Below are 19,012 nucleotides of genomic sequence, written 5' to 3'. Positions count from 1 at the left end.
AATAAACCACGACACGATGTCGTGGTTGCAAAATGTAAGATGAATACGATTCATTGTGAAAGTCGAGGCGCTGGGTCGTTCGCCTCGCGTCCGACACGCACCGCGTTGAATCATGGAACCATTGGTGTTGAAGACTTGGTTTGAACACGGACTGTTTACAGTGAGGGTAACAACAATGAGCGCCGCGCTGGGAGTGCCCTTCTTACTTGTACTTATAATCTACTTCGTCTGCTTGAAATTGATTTACAACAGACATCGGCGACATTTCAAAAAGTCATTGAAAAAAATGCTGAATTCGTCCTCGGTCGTTGCCAGTGGCTTAGCCTTTGATTCTGATGTCAGAGCGCTGATCGTGACCGCACACCCAGATGATGAATGCATGTTTTTCGCTCCAGTGATTTTACGACTCGTGGAAATGAACGCCGATGTTCACTTGCTCTGTTTATCTGAAGGTACGTTCCTGTTAAAAAAAACCCCCCAATAATAATAACAAAAACCCCACAAGTCATGATTAGTTCACCGACATTTAATAACAATATGTACGCGTTACACATGTTCCATCTTGGAACACATTCTACAATGTGTTTAGTGTTGCAGTTGCACTGCAGGGTACGTGGGGTAACTTACCTCAATTCTGGTCTTTGTATTCCTTCTGCAGGATTTTGTTTTAACTATTTAGAATGAAGAAAAAAAAATAGATTTGAACATTAACTATTTAATTGTTTGCAGGACATCTTTGAAATTTGTCCATTTTGATTATTGGGAGCCAATTGATAAATGATGCAATTATGCAGTTATACAGATTCATTATAAGCATTGAGGCTCAGTATTCACATTTATTTCAGATTTAGTTTGCTTTCTTATCAATATATCCTGGAACGTAGTCAAATACATTTTCCAGGGAGAATGCACAAATCTAGAACATCGGCCAGTCAGACATTGCCATTTCTTCTTTCTAAATGGATAACATTTAAATAATCTAGAACTGCTCTAGCAGTTAGAAATGGTCACAAATGAAATTCTGATAGTTAAGTTTATTGATTTTTTTTCCCCACCATTATCACAATTTTAGGACAACCAACCTCCCAGCCAACATCTAGTTTCATATTAAAATTTGAATATTAATATTATATCAGGCTAAATTATAATCTGATCCCTCGCCGCTGTTGAAACTAATTTCCTCGAGGGGATTATTTAAATGTAATGTAATTCAACCCTATTTTGCTACTTATGTGTAAATATAAATACTTTGGTAATCCATAAATATAAATAAAAGCTTTGAATATGGACATTTAATAAATAATTTGAGTTTTATTTTGATTACACAGCCTGTGAGAAACGATAATAGCTAAGAGCCAATCAACTGAGCAATGGTTATAACATAACTTTTTCAACATTCACACACAAAAAACAACAGTGCTGGGAACTCCAATGTGTGTTCTCTGCAGATATGCTCCTGTGAAATGTCAGTGGAAGTTTGCACAGGGGGAAAAAAAATACTTTGTGTAGTTTGAAACTTCCCCACACATTTGGCACTTTAGGTCTTCAATTTCTCCACTGAGCATTTATGACATCTCTACTCATGTTAGAGTGTGTAGTTGTCCATCAATGTTGTAATTTTACAACACAGATTTTCAATTTTCTACAGGAAATTACTACAATCAAGGAGCTCAGCGTAAAAAAGAACTTCTCAACAGCTGTGCAGTGTTGGGGATACCAGCTTCCAAAGTGACCAGAGTAGACCACGAGTAAGCAGCACAATACATTACAACATAACAATGGCCTCACAAAACATGTTGATTCTCAGGGGAAAACTTCTGATTATTTGAATTTAAAAAAATCTGGAAACAGTAAATTCTGCACTTCACAGGTTTGGAAGAAGGATTGTGATAAGTGATATATAGTAAGATCAAACTTGACCCCCCTCACAAACAATGTGTCTGCAGCACCTGATAATTCTGTGTGTGTCTGTATGTATGTATAAATAAATAAAATATGGACGATACAGAAATTGAAACTTAAGTCTAATAAAAAAATGTCACGGCTGAGGCTGGTGAACCCAAGCGCAAGACACAGACAGGAATCGTGGCACAAAAGAACTGGGATTTATTGACGTCACAGGGAGGTGAGGGGATGGCAAGCATGGCAGGCAGGTGGGGAAGGTCGGGCAGGCGGGAAACTGGAGAGTTGGTAACTGGGACGAAAGGTAAATATAACAATAAGTATTGCGAATGAAACCATCGAAAATACTCTGACTATGAATAAACACAGAGCGGCCGGGAATGAGACCAGCGTAGTAGTTCTAACAACGATCTGGGGATGAGTGGATGGAAAGCCGGGGTTGACATGCACCCGGTGATGAGTTGATGGACTGCGTGTGAGAAGGCAGAGCAGGTGAGGTGAGTGATGTTGGAGAGAGAGGGAGGGGAGAGAGCGAGAGAGAGGGCAGAGATCTCCAAGGGCAGGTTGGGTCTGTGTGTCTTGGGAAAACAACAAAAAAATGCAGAAGGGAAAATGGGCTGCAGTCCCATTCAGCTGAAACGCAGTCAGCGCCAAATATCAAAGTTCAGCCATGTTCTGTGAGCACAAGATCATAAAATGGTAAAGTGTGTGTACGCTGGTGTCTGTGTCTAACACAGCAACAGTGTTCTCTGGGGCAGATCATCTGGGCAGACTGCCAGCTGATTACTTTGAGGTCACCCCTCCCCCTGAACAAGGAACGGTCCCCATGACAGGAGCAATATAAACCTTCAGTATACAAGGGGGCAGTGTGCAGAAAGGCTAGTTTTTGGGATTTGTCTTGCCAAGTACCTGATGAGGACTTTAATGGAAGACTGCAATAATAAACTAGAACAGATAAAATAAGTAGTGTCAACAGTGCAAAGTGTTTCTTTATCTCTCAACTGCTGCATTACATTACATTACATTTCATTTAGCAGACGCTTTTATCCAAAGCGACTTACAATTATTCAAACACCGACGGACGCAGCCATCAGGAGCAATGAGGGGTTAAGTGTCTTGCTCAAGGACACTACAGCATGCTAGCAGGAGGAGCCTGGGATCCAACCAGCAACCTTTAGATCACTAGACCACCAGCTCTACCGCCTGAGATACCATCCCTCCATTCCACATTCCTACATTCCATCACCAAGTAAAATACAGTTGTTTGGGCTAAATGCAATACATAAATATTATGAGTTCCAAACTGAAGGATAATTACCTTCTCAATAGACGAATGGACTTTGTTTATTGTGTACTCGGGAAATAATCACAACAGCTTGCATGTTCACGAGCAAGCGACCTGGTGCAGGCTCTCGTAGTATATTGTGGAAGAAGCTGCCTGATCCTTCAAAAGTAGCTGAATCATGGCACATTATTATGCTTCCTTTAGTTTGGGGCAGTGCATGATGACTTCAGTGTAACTTCCTGTCTGCAAATGCCGCCTAAGGAGGAAGCAGTTTTACTCCAAATTACAGACCGGTAGCCTGCCCTCAACGAAGAAATGTAAACAACTTCCTCGTAAAAATGTCTTATTGAGGTCAAAATCCTCCACTGCACTCAACGGGGCATTGTGCAGTTGCTTTTAGAAAATGGTGCTTAGATGCACAAAGTTGAGGCAAGTAAAAATATGTTTTTGCCATAAGGAGAAGAAATGACAGAGTTGTTTATTAAGTGATCAATGATCAACTAATCCCTATTTTACAGCTGTAAACTGATAACAAAAACAAAGAACAAATGATATAAAAATGGTACAAAAAAAATGCCATGTTGAACTCTTCCGCGTCTTGAAAATGCACTGTGTGTGACAAGGGCAGACCTCGGGCGAATTATTTATTGATCCTGTGACATCGGGAACTAATATATCAAGCCGTGCTGGCTCATCTCTGTTGTTCCATGAATAGAAGGGTTTGATTTGTGGTTGAGTCAGTGTTTGCTCTAAGAGACACAGGGAGTGGGAAGGGAAGGGGGGCTGACAAGCTCAGGCACACATGCTAAGTACTGACTCCTGATCTGAGACCGGAGTCACATTTCTACCATGAGCCTTCTAAAACAAATGAAAACCTGCAGTCAGTCAGTCAGTCAGTCAGTCAGTCTCTCTCTCTCTCTCTCTCTTTCTCTCTCTCTCTGTTCTGTTCTTCCTTTTCCACTCCGCCCCCCCTTTTCTTCCCATGTCTGCTGAAGCCGAGTGGGAATCATTTAGCACTGCTTTGAGCGCTTCCAATCGGGTATTCATCTCTTTTTCATTTTGTTTGTCAGGAGATGGCTGCTGCCTGCAGTTTTGCTTCATTCTTGGCCTTTCTAGTCTTTTACACCCTACCGTGCAGATGTAGATTCTTGGCCCAACCTCTCCCTGTTTGTCAATCTGTGATGTTAATGAAATGAATAGGCTGTCTGCAAAATATTGTGGCCCGGCAGTTTTTCACTTTTATAACACAAGCACACTTCTTGTGATTCATTTGTTATTCACAAACCGACCATGTCTAAGGCGCTGTGATGATTGTGTTGCCTGTAACCTGCTGTGATCTATAGGATTTGTCCTTCATTGACAGCTTCAGATATCATTGAAAAACAAGACCTAACAACCAGACCCAACCGTTGGTGTGAACATGAGAGGCCACATGGCTGCTCAGGACTTGAGCAATGGAGATTGAATTAATGCTTTTGAATGTGAATTGTCTTGATGCTGGTCACAGGGAAGAGAGAAATGCAGAGTAAATCATCCACCAATATTCCAACCAGGGCATCACAATGCCGGCACACTAAAATGAGGGCACAAACCGGTGCCCTCAAATTCTGACTTCCAAAATCATTTAAGAAATAGATCTTTCAGCCCTAATGATAACTGTCCTGGTGTCATTTAAGTCTTGTTGCGTTTGAAGTTCAGTACGTTTTTTTGTTATTGATACGACACAAAACATCAAGTAATATTACATTTTCAGGATTTTATTGTGGCCTTTTTAAAGACATTCTAGTTATGCTGTGCTGGCTTTTAACTGGATCTAGTGTGACCACTCTTCACACTCTGCACACCATGAAATCTGATTACTGCACAATTTCAATCATTCCACCGCCTATTAATATGACCCGTGTTAGGCCGGTGAAATCGATGTCCCTCCCTGTCTTGCTTAGTTTTTTTCAACTTGAAGGCCAGTAAGAAGCACTTGGAAATTAATCGCAGCCACTATTTGTTTTTCACTAGTATGCTGTTGACAAAAACCCTGTGTCAGACCACACGGCATACTCTGGGTCAGTTTCAGATTGTGGCCGCGCCACCGCAGTCGATGACCTGCCTCCAATTTTTGACCAACCAACAACACCATGTTTAATAACACATCGATTTGAGTTGAAAGCGGCCCGGCTGATTTATTAGCGAGTCCCGCCGCTGACTCCTGGCTGTGTCCTTATCACAGCCCCCGTGTGCTTGTCACCACAGATCGGCCAAAGTTATGTTCCAACAACAACCCTCCGATGATTACTCCCTGTCACAACTGATAGATGGTTGCGTGACACGTGAGATCAACAACAGGTTGATCAGAGGGAAAAAATTGATTGTTTCATGGTTGAATTGGTAACTCAAGTAGAAATATGACAACCCAACAAATGTATTGGCTTTCATGCAACCCTTTTCTTCACCAGTTAAGAAAATAGATCTCTGGTGGTGTTTTTGCAGCCGTGACTGTATTATTCTGGTCAGATACTGTGGTTGTTACGTCAGCATGCAGCGGCATCTGAACCATGCTCCGCGGGACACATAATCTGACAGTGTGGACAGAAGCCTGCCAGTTACAGAGGCCTGCGGTTCATGTGACCAGACTAAACAAGCCGTCTCTGAAACACACACACACACACACACACACACACACACACACACACACATAGAATCCCTTTACTGGGCCAAAGTTCAACAACTGCATACATATGTCTGCAAGCCATTAGACGTCCGTATGCAAAGCTCCAAGTGGGGGGTTTGGGGCGGTGGGTTACTCGAGGACATTTGACTCCGTTGCTGTAGTGAAGCAGACATCCTGCCTCAGAAAGGTCAGATCTCTATCTTTTGTTAATTTGTATTTTTTTCCCTTTCTTTTGCTCTGTTCAAGTTACCAAGCTTTTTTGTGAACTCATGTTAAATAATGCTGAATTAAAAAGAAAAATGACAAACAACAGCCAAACACCGAGGTTGAAATGAAAGATGAGTCTTATGGTCTTTATTTTACAACCTGTCCCTGACCAGTTTATAACCATGACCTGGAGGTCTTTTGTCGATGTCGCCAACACGTCCAGAACTTTAGACAGCGTTGAAGTCGTTTTAGACAGATTTGTTTTATTTTTTACCAAAGGAATTGAATTATCATTGTCCATTATCAAACTGCCACTCAACCTGATGACGGAACACTTTAAACTACCTTTGAACTTTGACCCCCTTCCTCCCAGTGACCCCACCCACCCCCTGTGCGACACAGCAAGCCCCCATCCCTTCAAACTCTCACACTGCTGTCAGCCGTTCAATTTGTTCCCCAATCCGTCACTTTCATCCAGCGGCTCCACTGTCCTGACTCATTGTTATAAGAAGCGGAGGTGATGGAGGTGGTGCGGCTGTTTGATCCCCACCCACCCAAAGCACACACACTCAACATACACATGGCTGAACACGCACACATGCAGGTGGGTGCACACATGACTGTGATTGTGTGTGAGCGTGCACGCAGGCAGTCCTAACACAGGTTCAGACTTACTGCACGGCAGGTTAATGATCCGCCTCTTTCACCTCAGCCCCATCGCCCCACGCCACCAACTCTGTTATGTCTGGAGGTAGTGGCAGAGTGGAAATGACAAAGATCGATGCCATCCTGGCGACGCCCACTCACCCTTTCTACGTGGAGCCGATGAGGAGCACCTTCAGCCACAGGCTCATTCCTCCACCATGTACGGCCTAACTGCCATTGGCCCACCTTGGGCTCACTACTAGTTAGCATAGTGCTTCTCTGTGTTAACTCTGTGGATAGGGTGACATATGTTATTTTATTGATTTTATTTTTTATACTTTCTTGACTTGCACTGCTTTTTGTTTTTTTTTGCGACTGCGACATGTGAATTTCCCCACGGGGATTAATAAAGTCTCATCTGACCTTTTCCACTGAACTGATTTGACCCCAATGTCAGCATTCACCATTCAACCTTCTCTTAGTTATTGTGTCTGTCTCTGCAACTTGGTATTGACACAAAGAAGAGAAATGCAGAAAAGAACAGATGGCTGTATTTAGCCCAATGAATCCAAAAAGGTATCTGTATTGTAGGTTGGGCATGCTGAAGGCAGCATGTGATGCAGGTTTTGAGTCGCCCCAGGACTGTAGTTTCAGTCTGACGGGATGCCAAGGCCCTCCCCACACTTAACCTCTGCACGTCCCAGCACTCCCTGTTATTTGCATTCCAAAGGAGCTCTTTCAAAGGTCTGGCTGGGATTCCACCCTTAACAATCCTGTCACAAAGCAAAGCGCTCGCTTAAAGCTCAAGCACCCGACGCACATTCCGTCTCAGCAGAGAGATGTTGAGATTTGGTTTTAAATGTACTTATTGGGGAGGGAGGGTGGGTGTCATATGTACAGCGGGTTGTGTAGCTCAGTCACGTGTGTTCCTCCTGGATGGGCTAACTGAGCACTTTGTTTGCCTTCTAGAAAACTTCCAGATGACCCCAGCGCACAATGGAGCATTTCACTGGTTTCTTCTCTGGTCAAGAAGCACATCAGAGCTCACTCCTTCAACATGGTAGGAGGAGCTCTTCACTCAGTACTTGGGTCAATGCCCTTCAGAACCAAATATTGCTTGCTTCACAGCATTTGTTGTAAGCACATTCTCTCCCAACTTTGTTCTACTTCTGTCACGTTTGTGAAGACTTTCTTTGCCAGAAGTTTATGTCTTTCGTTTTTTCTTTTTCACATTTGTGAATGACATCAGTTTTGGCACCACAGTTTCCCGAGCTAATGATGTGGGCTGAACTGTGGTCTTTATAACGACCGTGAGCCAAACCAGTCGGGCTCCTTTTCTCCTTCGTGTTGAGCCAAAATATTTATCGAACCTCTCCCTAAATTGGGCGCGATACAGCAAGTTTGAGTTTGTTTTGCTGTTTTTGACATCGATTGTTATCATGTTTCAATGACTTTCCTCATTATTAACACGGAGGAATGTGGCATATTCAATCAAAGAATCTATAAGTATAAGTAGTATATCTCAAAAAGGACCGAAATATCACAACGACTGTGAAACACGGAAACATCACAAAGCTTTTTGCAGAGACGATGGACACAGTGGGACGCTTGCAGCTCCCATCGGAGCAAAGGGCTCGATAATAAGTCAACGACACAACACCCCACCCACCCCAAACCAAAAGGGATGCCAGAGAAATATAACATGTACTAAATGGCACAAGAAATTCTCTAAATATTTAGTTGTGAGGTTTATATTGATTATTAGCGATACAGTCACTTTACCAAACATCTCCTCGCAAAGATGAATCATGTTTTTGCATTCTGACATTGGAATGGTACATACAGTCTGTGTGTAAACGAACCCTGAGTGACACTACAACATACTGTTCTTCCAGGTGCTGACGTTTGACGGAAGAGGAGTGAGTGGCCATGCCAATCACACTGCCATCCACACAGCAGTGAGGTACATGTTAAGGTCTTGAAATTAGAGGGCAAGAATAAATGAAGAGAACAGGCCTCATTCCCAGATTCCATAATTACAAAAAATACCAACACCACAAATGTTTGCAAAAAGTGTCGATCACACTTCGTCACCCCGATCTCCACTTTTCCCCACAGAATAGCACACACATGCTTTTGAACACATCCTCTGTTTATAGCCGAGAGGTTGTCCAAACCGCAGAGAGCACTGCGTGTCCTCGCTCAGAGAGCTGTCTGAGTCTCTGAGCGAGGAGGGGCGTCGTCGTTTTGGAAAGGCCAGCCAAGATGTTTGCGTCAGACCGATCGCTGGTGCATGTGCTTGGTGTTCTATTGTGTGTTTCCCCACATGAGATCCGGAAATTGTGCCGATATCTTTTCCTAGTTCATATTTACCAAACAAGCTGTTGGCCAGCAGGTTAGAGCAGCGCTCTGAAGGCTCTACCCCAGATAACGATGAACACTTTGGTAGCTTTGGTATGAAGGGCCTGATCACGACCTGTTTTCAAGCCCAGAGGCACACGCTGGCCGTCACAACGTAACTGTGTCCAGAGCCACGAGCCAGATGTGGTGGCAGATTGAAGTCAAATACCTGGTCGTTCCCGTGGAGCCTGTGTGCCCCGGTGCCACCGGACCTCATTTGCACATTAGGGGGGTGCTCTCTCCCAGTCAGGCCTCATGATTCTCATAAGGCAGAAACCCAAAGCGACGTGCCCTCGTTTCTACAGTACTCCAGAAGAATTGGCTCTTGGCTTTGAGTAAGCTGACATATAAATGATGACGGTCACTTGAGCTAAACAACAGTTTGACTTCCCTCAGACGAAAATGGATAAAATAGTAATTTGCTCATAACACTGTGTAGAACCTAATACTATCTACTCCCTAATATTCACTGTCATGAATCATGGGGATGCCATAGGAATCCTTAAAGCCAAATCCACTGTACAGTGGATTTGGCTTTTAGGATGTACACATGTACAGTCATGTTTTTACTTCCTCTGAAAATTGACAGTTGCTTGTTGTTGTGGTGGAACCTTTCAGAACGTTGTCTGATTGATATGAATTTTTCTACCCACAGCCATCTCGCTTCGACCGGCCAGGTTCCTGATGGTATGTCGCAGTACAGTACAGGATAGTATTCAACCACATTTTCAAAGATAACTGTAATAAGATTTGTGACTGATTGTCCCTGGGCCTGCGAGAGGCAACATCCCTCTGGCCCCGGCAACTCAAGTGCCCGCCCCCTTTGCTTCTGGATTACTTTGCCTTTAATCTGCCATTAGAGATTTGGTATTAGTGTTTTGGTTTTTCACTTTTGCCAATGGTAAACGCACAATTTCTAAATTTGCATCGACTATTCTATTCGAATGGGAAGGCTCCATGTCCGTCCGGTATCATTACAATGTCTAGGGGGGCAATGAATTGCTTTTGGCCGCTCTACAATGCACGTTCATGTCACATCCGAGCTTCCATCTTGGACATACCTTGCACGCCAGCTTCAGATATTACCAGTGAGCTCGGTTTTGCTTTGCACCCCGATTTCTCCCGCTTGACATCTTGAATGGTCTACAAGAGCGCAGGGGCATCTCGGAATAGTAAATTAGTCTGGATGAAACCACATAACATTGTATTTAAGTAACCTACAAACGTAATACATACGCAGCAATTTCGATGAAGGGAAACTAATGTATACTACCATGTGCAAACCGTCATATATATGATATATCACTCATTCATCAATTTAATGTTCCTTCATTACTGGAAGAGAAAGGTCAACACACTATTTACTTGTACTGAAATATGTAATATAACTACTTATATCACTAATATGATGTTTATTTATACTACAGATTATTTATCTTCAATATTTTTTAGTGGAATGTAAAAACTGTTGTAACAGTGATGTCATGTAAATGTCAAAAATGATAACAAATCCAAATCTGGGGATTGACCATAGTTAATACCATAAACAAACGTTTCCCGCAAACCTTCTTCTTGGTGTAAAGGCCCAAATTGTTTGATGCAAGACAAGTCGGGGGACGGTAGCTCAGGCGGTTGAGCTGGTGGTCTAGTAATGTAAAGGTTGCTGGTTGGATCCCAGGCTCCTCCTGCTAGCATGCTGTAGTGTCCTTGAGCAAGACACTTAACCCCTAATTGCTCCTGATGGCTGCGTCCACCGGTGTTTGAACAATTGTAAGTCGCTTTGGATAAAAGCGTCTGATCAATGACTAAATGTAATGTAAATGTAAAGTCGGTCAAAAACTCAATATTCCCATGCGACATGAATGTAGCATAACGATGGAGACTGTGCTGTTACCATGGCAATGTTGAACCATGTTCAACATCTTATAATGCTGATATACTTAGACTACAACAGCACAACCTTGAAGCTGTTTCAACGATCGGAATGAAGTACACACTGTTTGTTCAAATATTCAAATGGTTAAAATACACTTAAATGGTTGTTTAAAGAAATGTCCGCAGGGAAATGAAATGAGGAAATACTTCCGGAACCACGAACCAGATGAAGAATGTGTTTGTTCTGGCAGAACTCAGCTGTGAATATTTGTTTGGATATGTGTGTGACAGGACTGCAGAGAAGCACTGTCATCTTGTTTTAGGGGGAAAGGCTCTGCAGTCTGGAGCAGCTGTTAGTTAATATGCAGCACCCTCTACAGCTCAAAGTCTCTCATTCATTTGATATAAGCAGAACGTCAAGCGTTACATGAAACTCTTTATTAAGCTGTCGTCATCTTTTACTCTTGTTGCATTTTTTGGTCTCGTGGAACAAACGGAACTACAAGCCCCCAGCTTGTTTCGTGTATCATTTGTACAGTGAACATCCACCTAAAACTATTATCTTTGTAATAACCGAATACATAACCGACAGATATATAAAATGTATATTCCAATCATATTTGTAATAAACAAATCCCTAATTATGTGCACATACTTCTTCTATATAATTGAATGGTATTCATCCACACTCAATTTTTCAAACTTCTTTGTAAACAAAAAGCATCTTCCTGAACGTAGACGAACATGAGGTTTTCTGGGTCCAATCTGGTGGTGGCGGCACTATGAAGTGACTTAAAAACAGTATGTTAACTTGCTTTAACCATGGCCTGCAAACTCATGACCTTGCAAGTCGTGTAAACAAGCTACAAAATGAAAATTGTGTTGACAGTTTTTTGAGACACCAGGAAAATCAGGCCACAGAGTGTAACCTGTGGCAGGATGGTAAAGCGGTTGCATGTTACAGCTGTAAGGACCTTATTTATTAGTGACAAGCTTTATATGATACAGTGCTGTTTGGGGGGTGGGGCTCAACAACTCACAAACCCTTTGTTTTGATTGTAGATAACCCTAACACAGCACTTGATCGCTGGTTAGATGTTGAGTGGCACAGCCTTCTCACGCAACCTCATAAGAAGGTTCCTGCCGCAGCCGGTCAGCAGAGCTTTACCTTCCACGTGAAGATGAAGCTGACTGGCTGGGCTGTGCAGGGATGGAAACAGAAGGCTTCCTGCTCACTATCACCAGCCTTCCTCAAGCCTCCATTAAAAGAAAATGACCTGTGTGAGAACTGAACTCCCTGCTCCTCCTCCCAGACTGCTGTCTGCTGAGCTTGGAGACCGTCGGGCTCCTCAGGAAGTACCTGTCCCTCCTGGACCTGCCCTTCAGTTGGATGTCGCCTTCTCACCTGTGCTGCGTCGTCGGCCCAGAGGGCTTCGGGAAAGCCAAGGTGTGACTACGAATACACAGTGTTATATCTCACCAAGATCAGCTTTCAGAATCCCCAGGCGGTAAATGGTGAAGATTTTGGAATCACGCATTCCGTAGTTCTAGTTGAATAGAACTAGTATTATCTGTTATTGAATGATTCCTTTTGTGACATCAGGTTTCATCAACAAAATGAAAAAGGGCGAAAGAGGACGACTGCTTGATAAGCTCAGTGGTTGTAGTGACTGGTAGTGGTAGTGGTTGTAGTGACTGGTAGTGGTAGTAGTGACTGGTCGTGGTAGTGGTTGTAGTGACTGGTTGTGGTTGTAGTGACTGGTCGTGGTAGTGGTTGTAGTGGTTGTAGTGACTGGTAGTGGTAGTGGTTGTAGTGACTGGTAGTGGTTGTAGTGACTGGTGGTTGTAGTGACTGGTAGTGGTAGTAGTGGTTGTAGTGACTGGTAGTGGTTGTAGTGACTGGTGGTTGTAGTGACTGGTAGTGGTAGTAGTGGTTGTAGTGACTGGTAGTGGTAGTAGTTGTAGTGACTGGTAGTGGTCGTGGTTGTAGTGACTGGTAGTGGTTGTAGTGACTGGTAGTGGTTGTAGTGACTGGTAGTGGTTGTAGTGACTGGTAGTGGTTGTAGTGGTTGTAGTGACTGGTAGTGGTTGTAGTGACTGGTAGTGGTAGTAGTTGTAGTGACTGGTAGTGGTCGTGGTTGTAGTGACTGGTAGTGGTTGTAGTGACTGGTAGTGGTTGTAGTGACTGGTAGTGGTTGTAGTGACTGGTTGTAGTGGTTGTAGTGACTGGTAGTGGTAGTGGTAGTGGTTGTAGTGACTGGTAGTGGTTGTAGTGACTGGTAGTGGTTGTAGTGACTGGTAGTGGTTGTAGTGGTTGTAGTGACTGGTAGTGGTAGTAGTGACTGGTTGTAGTGGTTGTAGTGACTGGTAGTGGTAGTGGTTGTAGTGACTGGTAGTGGTTGTAGTGACTGGTAGTGGTAGTGGTTGTAGTGACTGGTAGTGGTTGTAGTGACTGGTTGTAGTGGTTGTAGTGAAAGGTAGTGGTTGGAGTGGTTGTAGTGACTGGTAGTGGTTGTAGTGACTGGTAGTGGTTGTAGTGGTTGTAGTGACTGGTAGTGGTTGTAGTGGTTGTAGTGACTGGTAGTGGTTGGAGTGGTTGTAGTGACTGGTAGTGGTTGTAGTGGTTGTAGTGACTGGTAGTGGTTGTAGTGGTTGTAGTGACTGGTAGTGGTCGTGGTTGTAGTGGTTGTAGTGACTGGTAGTGGTTGTAGTGGTTGTAGTGACTGGTAGTGGTTGTAGTGACTGGTTGTAGTGACTGGTAGTGGTAGTGGTTGTAGTGACTGGTAGTGGTTGTAGTGACTGGTTGTAGTGGTTGTAGTGACTGGTAGTGGTAGTGGTTGTAGTGACTGGTAGTGGTTGGAGTGGTTGTAGTGGTTGTAGTGACTGGTAGTGGTTGGAGTGGTTGTAGTGACTGGTAGTGGTTGTAGTGACTGGTAGTGGTTGGAGTGGTTGTAGTGGCTGGTAGTGGTTGTAGTGACTGGTAGTGGTTGTAGTTGTTGTAGTGACTGGTAGTGGTTGTAGTGGTTGTAGTGACTGGTAGTGGTTGGAGTGGTTGTAGTGACTGGTAGTGGTTGTAGTGACTGGTAGTGGTTGTAGTGACTGGTAGTGGTCGTGGTTGTAGTGGTTGTAGTGACTGGTAGCGGTCGTGGTTGTAGTGACTGGTAGTGGTTGTAGTTGTTGTAGTGACTGGTAGTGGTTGTAGTGACTGGTAGTGGTTGTAGTGACTGGTAGTGGTTGGAGTGGTTGTAGTGACTGGTAGTGGTTGTAGTGGTTGTAGTGACTGGTAGTGGTTGACGTGGTTGTAGTGACTGGTAGTGGTTGTAGTGACTGGTAGTGGTTGTAGTGGTTGTAGTGACTGGTAGTGGTTGTAGTGACTGGTAGTGGTTGTAGTGACTGGTAGTGGTTGTAGTGACTGGTTGTAGTGGTTGTAGTGACTGGTAGTGGTAGTGGTAGTGGTTGTAGTGACTGGTAGTGGTTGTAGTGACTGGTAGTGGTTGTAGTGACTGGTAGTGGTTGTAGTGGTTGTAGTGACTGGTAGTGGTAGTAGTGACTGGTTGTAGTGGTTGTAGTGACTGGTAGTGGTAGTGGTTGTAGTGACTGGTAGTGGTTGTAGTGACTGGTAGTGGTAGTGGTTGTAGTGACTCGTAGTGGTTGTAGTGACTGGTTGTAGTGGTTGTAGTGATAGGTAGTGGTTGGAGTGGTTGTAGTGACTGGTAGTGGTTGTAGTGACTGGTAGTGGTTGTAGTGGTTGTAGTGACTGGTAGTGGTTGTAGTGGTTGTAGTGACTGGTAGTGGTTGGAGTGGTTGTAGTGACTGGTAGTGGTTGTAGTGGTTGTAGTGACTGGTAGTGGTTGTAGTGGTTGTAGTGACTGGTAGTGGTCGTGGTTGTAGTGGTTGTAGTGACTGGTAGTGGTTGTAGTGGTTGTAGTGACTGGTAGTGGTTGTAGTGACTGGTTGTAGTGACTGGTAGTGGTAGTGGTTGTAGTGACTGGTAGTGGTTGTAGTGACTGGTTGTAGTGGTTGTAGTGACTGGTAGTGGTAGTGGTTGTAGTGACTGGTAGTGGTTGGAGTGGTTGTAGTGGTTGTAGTGACTGGTAGTGGTTGGAGTGGTTGTAGTGACTGGTAGTGGTTGTAGTGACTGGTAGTGGTTGGAGTGGTTGTAGTGACTGGTAGTGGTTGTAGTGACTGGTAGTGGTTGTAGTTGTTGTAGTGACTGGTAGTGGTTGTAGTGGTTGTAGTGACTGGTAGTGGTTGGAGTGGTTGTAGTGACTGGTAGTGGTTGTAGTGACTGGTAGTGGTTGTAGTGACTGGTAGTGGTCGTGGTGTAGTGGTTGTAGTGACTGGTAGCGGTCGTGGTTGTAGTGACTGGTAGTGGTTGTAGTTGTTGTAGTGACTGGTAGTGGTTGTAGTGACTGGTAGTGGTTGTAGTGACTGGTAGTGGTTGGAGTGGTTGTAGTGACTGGTAGTGGTTGTAGTGGTTGTAGTGACTGGTAGTGGTTGTAGTGGTTGTAGTGACTGGTAGTGGTTGTAGTGACTGGTAGTGGTTGGAGTGGTTGTAGTGACTGGTAGTGGTTGTAGTGACTGGTAGTGGTTGTAGTGACTGGTAGTGGTTGTAGTGACTGGTAGTGGTTGTAGTGGTTGTAGTGACTGGTAGCGGTCGTGGTTGTAGTGACTGGTAGTGGTTGTAGTGGTTGTAGTGACTGGTAGTGGTTGTAGTGGTTGTAGTGACTGGTAGTGGTTGTAGTGACTGGTAGTGGTTGTAGTGGTTGTAGTGACTGGTAGTGGTTGTAGTGACTGGTAGTGGTTGTAGTGACTGGTAGTGGTTGTAGTGGTTGTAGTGACTGGTAGTGGTTGTAGTGGTTTTAGTGACTGGTAGTGGTTGTAGTGGTTGTAGTGACTGGTAGTGGTTGTAGTGGTTGTAGTGACTGGTAGTGGTTGGAGTGGTTGTAGTGACTGGTAGTGGTTGTAGTGACTGGTAGTGGTTGTAGTGGTTGTAGTGGTTGTAGTGACTGGTAGTGGTCGTGGTTGTAGTGGTTGTAGTGACTGGTAGTGGTTGTAGTGACTGGTAGTGGTTGTAGTGACTGGTTGTAGTGGTTGTAGTGACTGGTAGTGGTAGTGGTTGTAGTGACTGGTTGTAGTGGTTGTAGTGACTGGTAGTGGTAGTGGTTGTAGTGACTGGTAGTGGTTGGAGTGGTTGTAGTGGTTGTAGTGACTGGTAGTGGTTGTAGTGACTGGTAGTGGTTGGAGTGGTTGTAGTGACTGGTAGTGGTTGTAGTGACTGGTAGTGGTTGGAGTGGTTGTAGTGACTGGTAGTGGTTGTAGTGACTGGTAGTGGTTGTAGTGGTTGTAGTGACTGGTAGTGGTTGGAGTGGTTGTAGTGACTGGTAGTGGTTGTAGTGGTTGTAGTGACTGGTAGTGGTCGTGGTTGTAGTGACTGGTAGCGGTCGTGGTTGTAGTGACTTGTAGTGGTTGTAGTGACTGGTAGTGGTTGTAGTGGTTGTAGTGACTGGTAGTGGTTGTAGTGACTGGTAGTGGTCGTAGTTGTTGTAGTGACTGGTAGTGGTTGTAGTGGTTGTAGTGACTGGTAGTGGTTGTAGTGGTTGTAGTGACTGGTAGTGGTTGTAGTGACTGGTAGTGGTCGTAGTTGTTGTAGTGACTGGTAGTGGTTGTAGTGGTTGTAGTGACTGGTAGTGGTTGTAGTGGTTGTAGTGACTGGTAGTGGTTGTAGTGGTTGTAGTGACTGGTAGTGGTCGTGGTTGTAGTGACTGGTAGCGGTCGTGGTTGTAGTGACTGGTAGTGGTTGTAGTTGTTGTAGTGACTGGTAGCGGTCGTGGTTGTAGTGACTGGTAGTGGTTGTAGTTGTTGTAGTGACTGGTAGCGGTCGTGGTTGTAGTGACTGGTAGTGGTTGTAGTTGTTGTAGTGACTGGTAGTCAAGATTCAAGATTTTTTATTTGTCACATACATATACATACTTCCATACATATATGCAGTGAAATGTAATATATGCAGTGAAATGTAATGGTGGTACTGGTTGTAGTTGTTGTAGTGACTGGTAGTGGTCGTGGTTGTCGCAGCTTGATGACCAACTAAAGCGTTTGGATGTGGTTGATGGACTGGTAGTGGTTGTAGTGACTGGTAGTGGTTGTAGTGGTTGTAGTGACTGGTAGTGGTTGTAGTGGTTTTAGTGACTGGTAGTGGTTGTAGTGGTTGTAGTGACTGGTAGTGGTTGTAGTGGTTGTAGTGACTGGTAGTGGTTGGAGTGGTTGTAGTGACTGGTAGTGGTTGTAGTGACTGGTAGTGGTTGTAGTGGTTGTAGTGGTTGTAGTGACTGGTAGTGGTCGTGGTTGTAGTGGTTGTAGTGACTGGTAGTGGTTGTAGTGACTGGTAGTGGTTGTAGTGACTGGTTGTAGTGGTTGTAGTGACTGGTAGTGGTAGTGGTTGTAGTGACTGGTTGTAGTGGTTGTAGTGACTGGTAGTGGTAGTGGTTGTAGTGACTGGTAGTGGTTGGAGTGGTTGTAGTGGTTGTAGTGACTGGTAGTGGTTGTAGTGACTGGTAGTGGTTGGAGTGGTTGTAGTGACTGGTAGTGGTTGTAGTGACTGGTAGTGGTTGGAGTGGTTGTAGTGACTGGTAGTGGTTGTAGTGACTGGTAGTGGTTGTAGTGGTTGTAGTGACTGGTAGTGGTTGGAGTGGTTGTAGTGACTGGTAGTGGTTGTAGTGGTTGTAGTGACTGGTAGTGGTCGTGGTTGTAGTGACTGGTAGCGGTCGTGGTTGTAGTGACTTGTAGTGGTTGTAGTGACTGGTAGTGGTTGTAGTGGTTGTAGTGACTGGTAGTGGTTGTAGTGACTGGTAGTGGTCGTAGTTGTTGTAGTGACTGGTAGTGGTTGTAGTGGTTGTAGTGACTGGTAGTGGTTGTAGTGGTTGTAGTGACTGGTAGTGGTTGTAGTGACTGGTAGTGGTCGTAGTTGTTGTAGTGACTGGTAGTGGTTGTAGTGGTTGTAGTGACTGGTAGTGGTTGTAGTGGTTGTAGTGACTGGTAGTGGTTGTAGTGGTTGTAGTGACTGGTAGTGGTCGTGGTTGTAGTGACTGGTAGCGGTCGTGGTTGTAGTGACTGGTAGTGGTTGTAGTTGTTGTAGTGACTGGTAGCGGTCGTGGTTGTAGTGACTGGTAGTGGTTGTAGTTGTTGTAGTGACTGGTAGCGGTCGTGGTTGTAGTGACTGGTAGTGGTTGTAGTTGTTGTAGTGACTGGTAGTCAAGATTCAAGATTTTTTATTTGTCACATACATATACATACTTCCATACATATATGCAGTGAAATGTAATATATGCAGTGAAATGTAATGGTGGTACTGGTTGTAGTTGTTGTAGTGACTGGTAGTGGTCGTGGTTGTCGCAGCTTGATGACCAACTAAAGCGTTTGGATGTGGTTGATGGAGATCTAGGATGGCAGTGACATGTTGTTTTTTATGCCACTTTAGAGGCGAACCAGCAACCACCTGCCGTAGCCTTTTCATTTATTCATCACATTTTGTATATTTGGGGTTTTATTACACTTAAGCTTTTTTTTTTCTAGTTGTCTGTCCAGCAATGCAAAGCAACCCTTTCAGAGACAAATTCCTTGTGTTCGAAATTGTAATTGTCCGAGTAAACTCTGATTCAGATTCTTAAAAAAATAACACTCAGACTACAGGTCTGGGGCTGTTAAAGACGCAAGTTATTTTTACTAATGACGTTCTCTCTTTTGACAGGGAGCCATGTTTTGTCATCGCACGCAGCTCCTGTGGTTTCGTTACCTCTACATCTTCTTTTCACGCTACATGCTTTTGAACACCTTCCAAATGATTCCACGAGGACCAAGTAACCTGAAGATATATTAGTCCGTCTCCAACAACTGAAAATGCACTGATTGTAATTTACTCTGTCGGAGTGTGTAAGAGCTCACATATGATGCAGTTTTTACACTCTGATGTGTACTGTTTGAACAAATACCAACAGTGAATCACTTTAATTATATTTGTGTTGAGGGGGCTTCCG

General features: G+C 44.1%; 1 protein-coding gene across 1 annotated transcript; it reads left to right on the top strand.

Annotated features, from left to right (window-relative positions):
* Window positions 1–204: 204 nt before the first annotated feature.
* Window positions 205–18,869, top strand: pigl (phosphatidylinositol glycan anchor biosynthesis, class L). The gene is made up of 7 exons (XM_080014350.1): window positions 205–452; window positions 1,649–1,748; window positions 7,674–7,764; window positions 8,600–8,667; window positions 9,760–9,791; window positions 12,293–12,426; window positions 18,727–18,869. Exons 1-7 carry the CDS (start codon window positions 287–289, stop codon window positions 18,853–18,855), a joined length of 720 nt encoding a protein of 239 aa, XP_079870476.1. The 5' UTR covers window positions 205–286; the 3' UTR covers window positions 18,856–18,869.
* Window positions 18,870–19,012: the final 143 nt, after the last annotated feature.

The sequence above is a fragment of the Zeus faber genome (genome assembly GCF_960531495.2).
Source record: "Zeus faber genome assembly, chromosome: 14".
Classification (NCBI taxonomy): domain Eukaryota; kingdom Metazoa; phylum Chordata; class Actinopteri; order Zeiformes; family Zeidae; genus Zeus; species Zeus faber.
Note: the sequence above shows the minus strand (reverse complement) of the source record. Positions and strands in the feature narration are given on the sequence as shown.

What these genes read in the sequence shown, in the direction of transcription:
- pigl (XM_080014350.1), top strand. Translation starts at nt 287, where the DNA reads ATGCTGAATTCGTCCTCGGTCGTTGCCAGTGGCTTAGCCTTTGATTCT. An exon ending in GTGACCAGAGTAGACCACGA is followed by an intron (nt 1,749 to 7,673) that starts GTAAGCAGCACA and finishes TTTGCCTTCTAG; the next exon opens with AAAACTTCCAGATGACCCCA. An exon ending in GACCGGCCAGGTTCCTGATG is followed by an intron (nt 9,792 to 12,292) that starts GTATGTCGCAGT and finishes TCCTCCTCCCAG; the next exon opens with ACTGCTGTCTGCTGAGCTTG.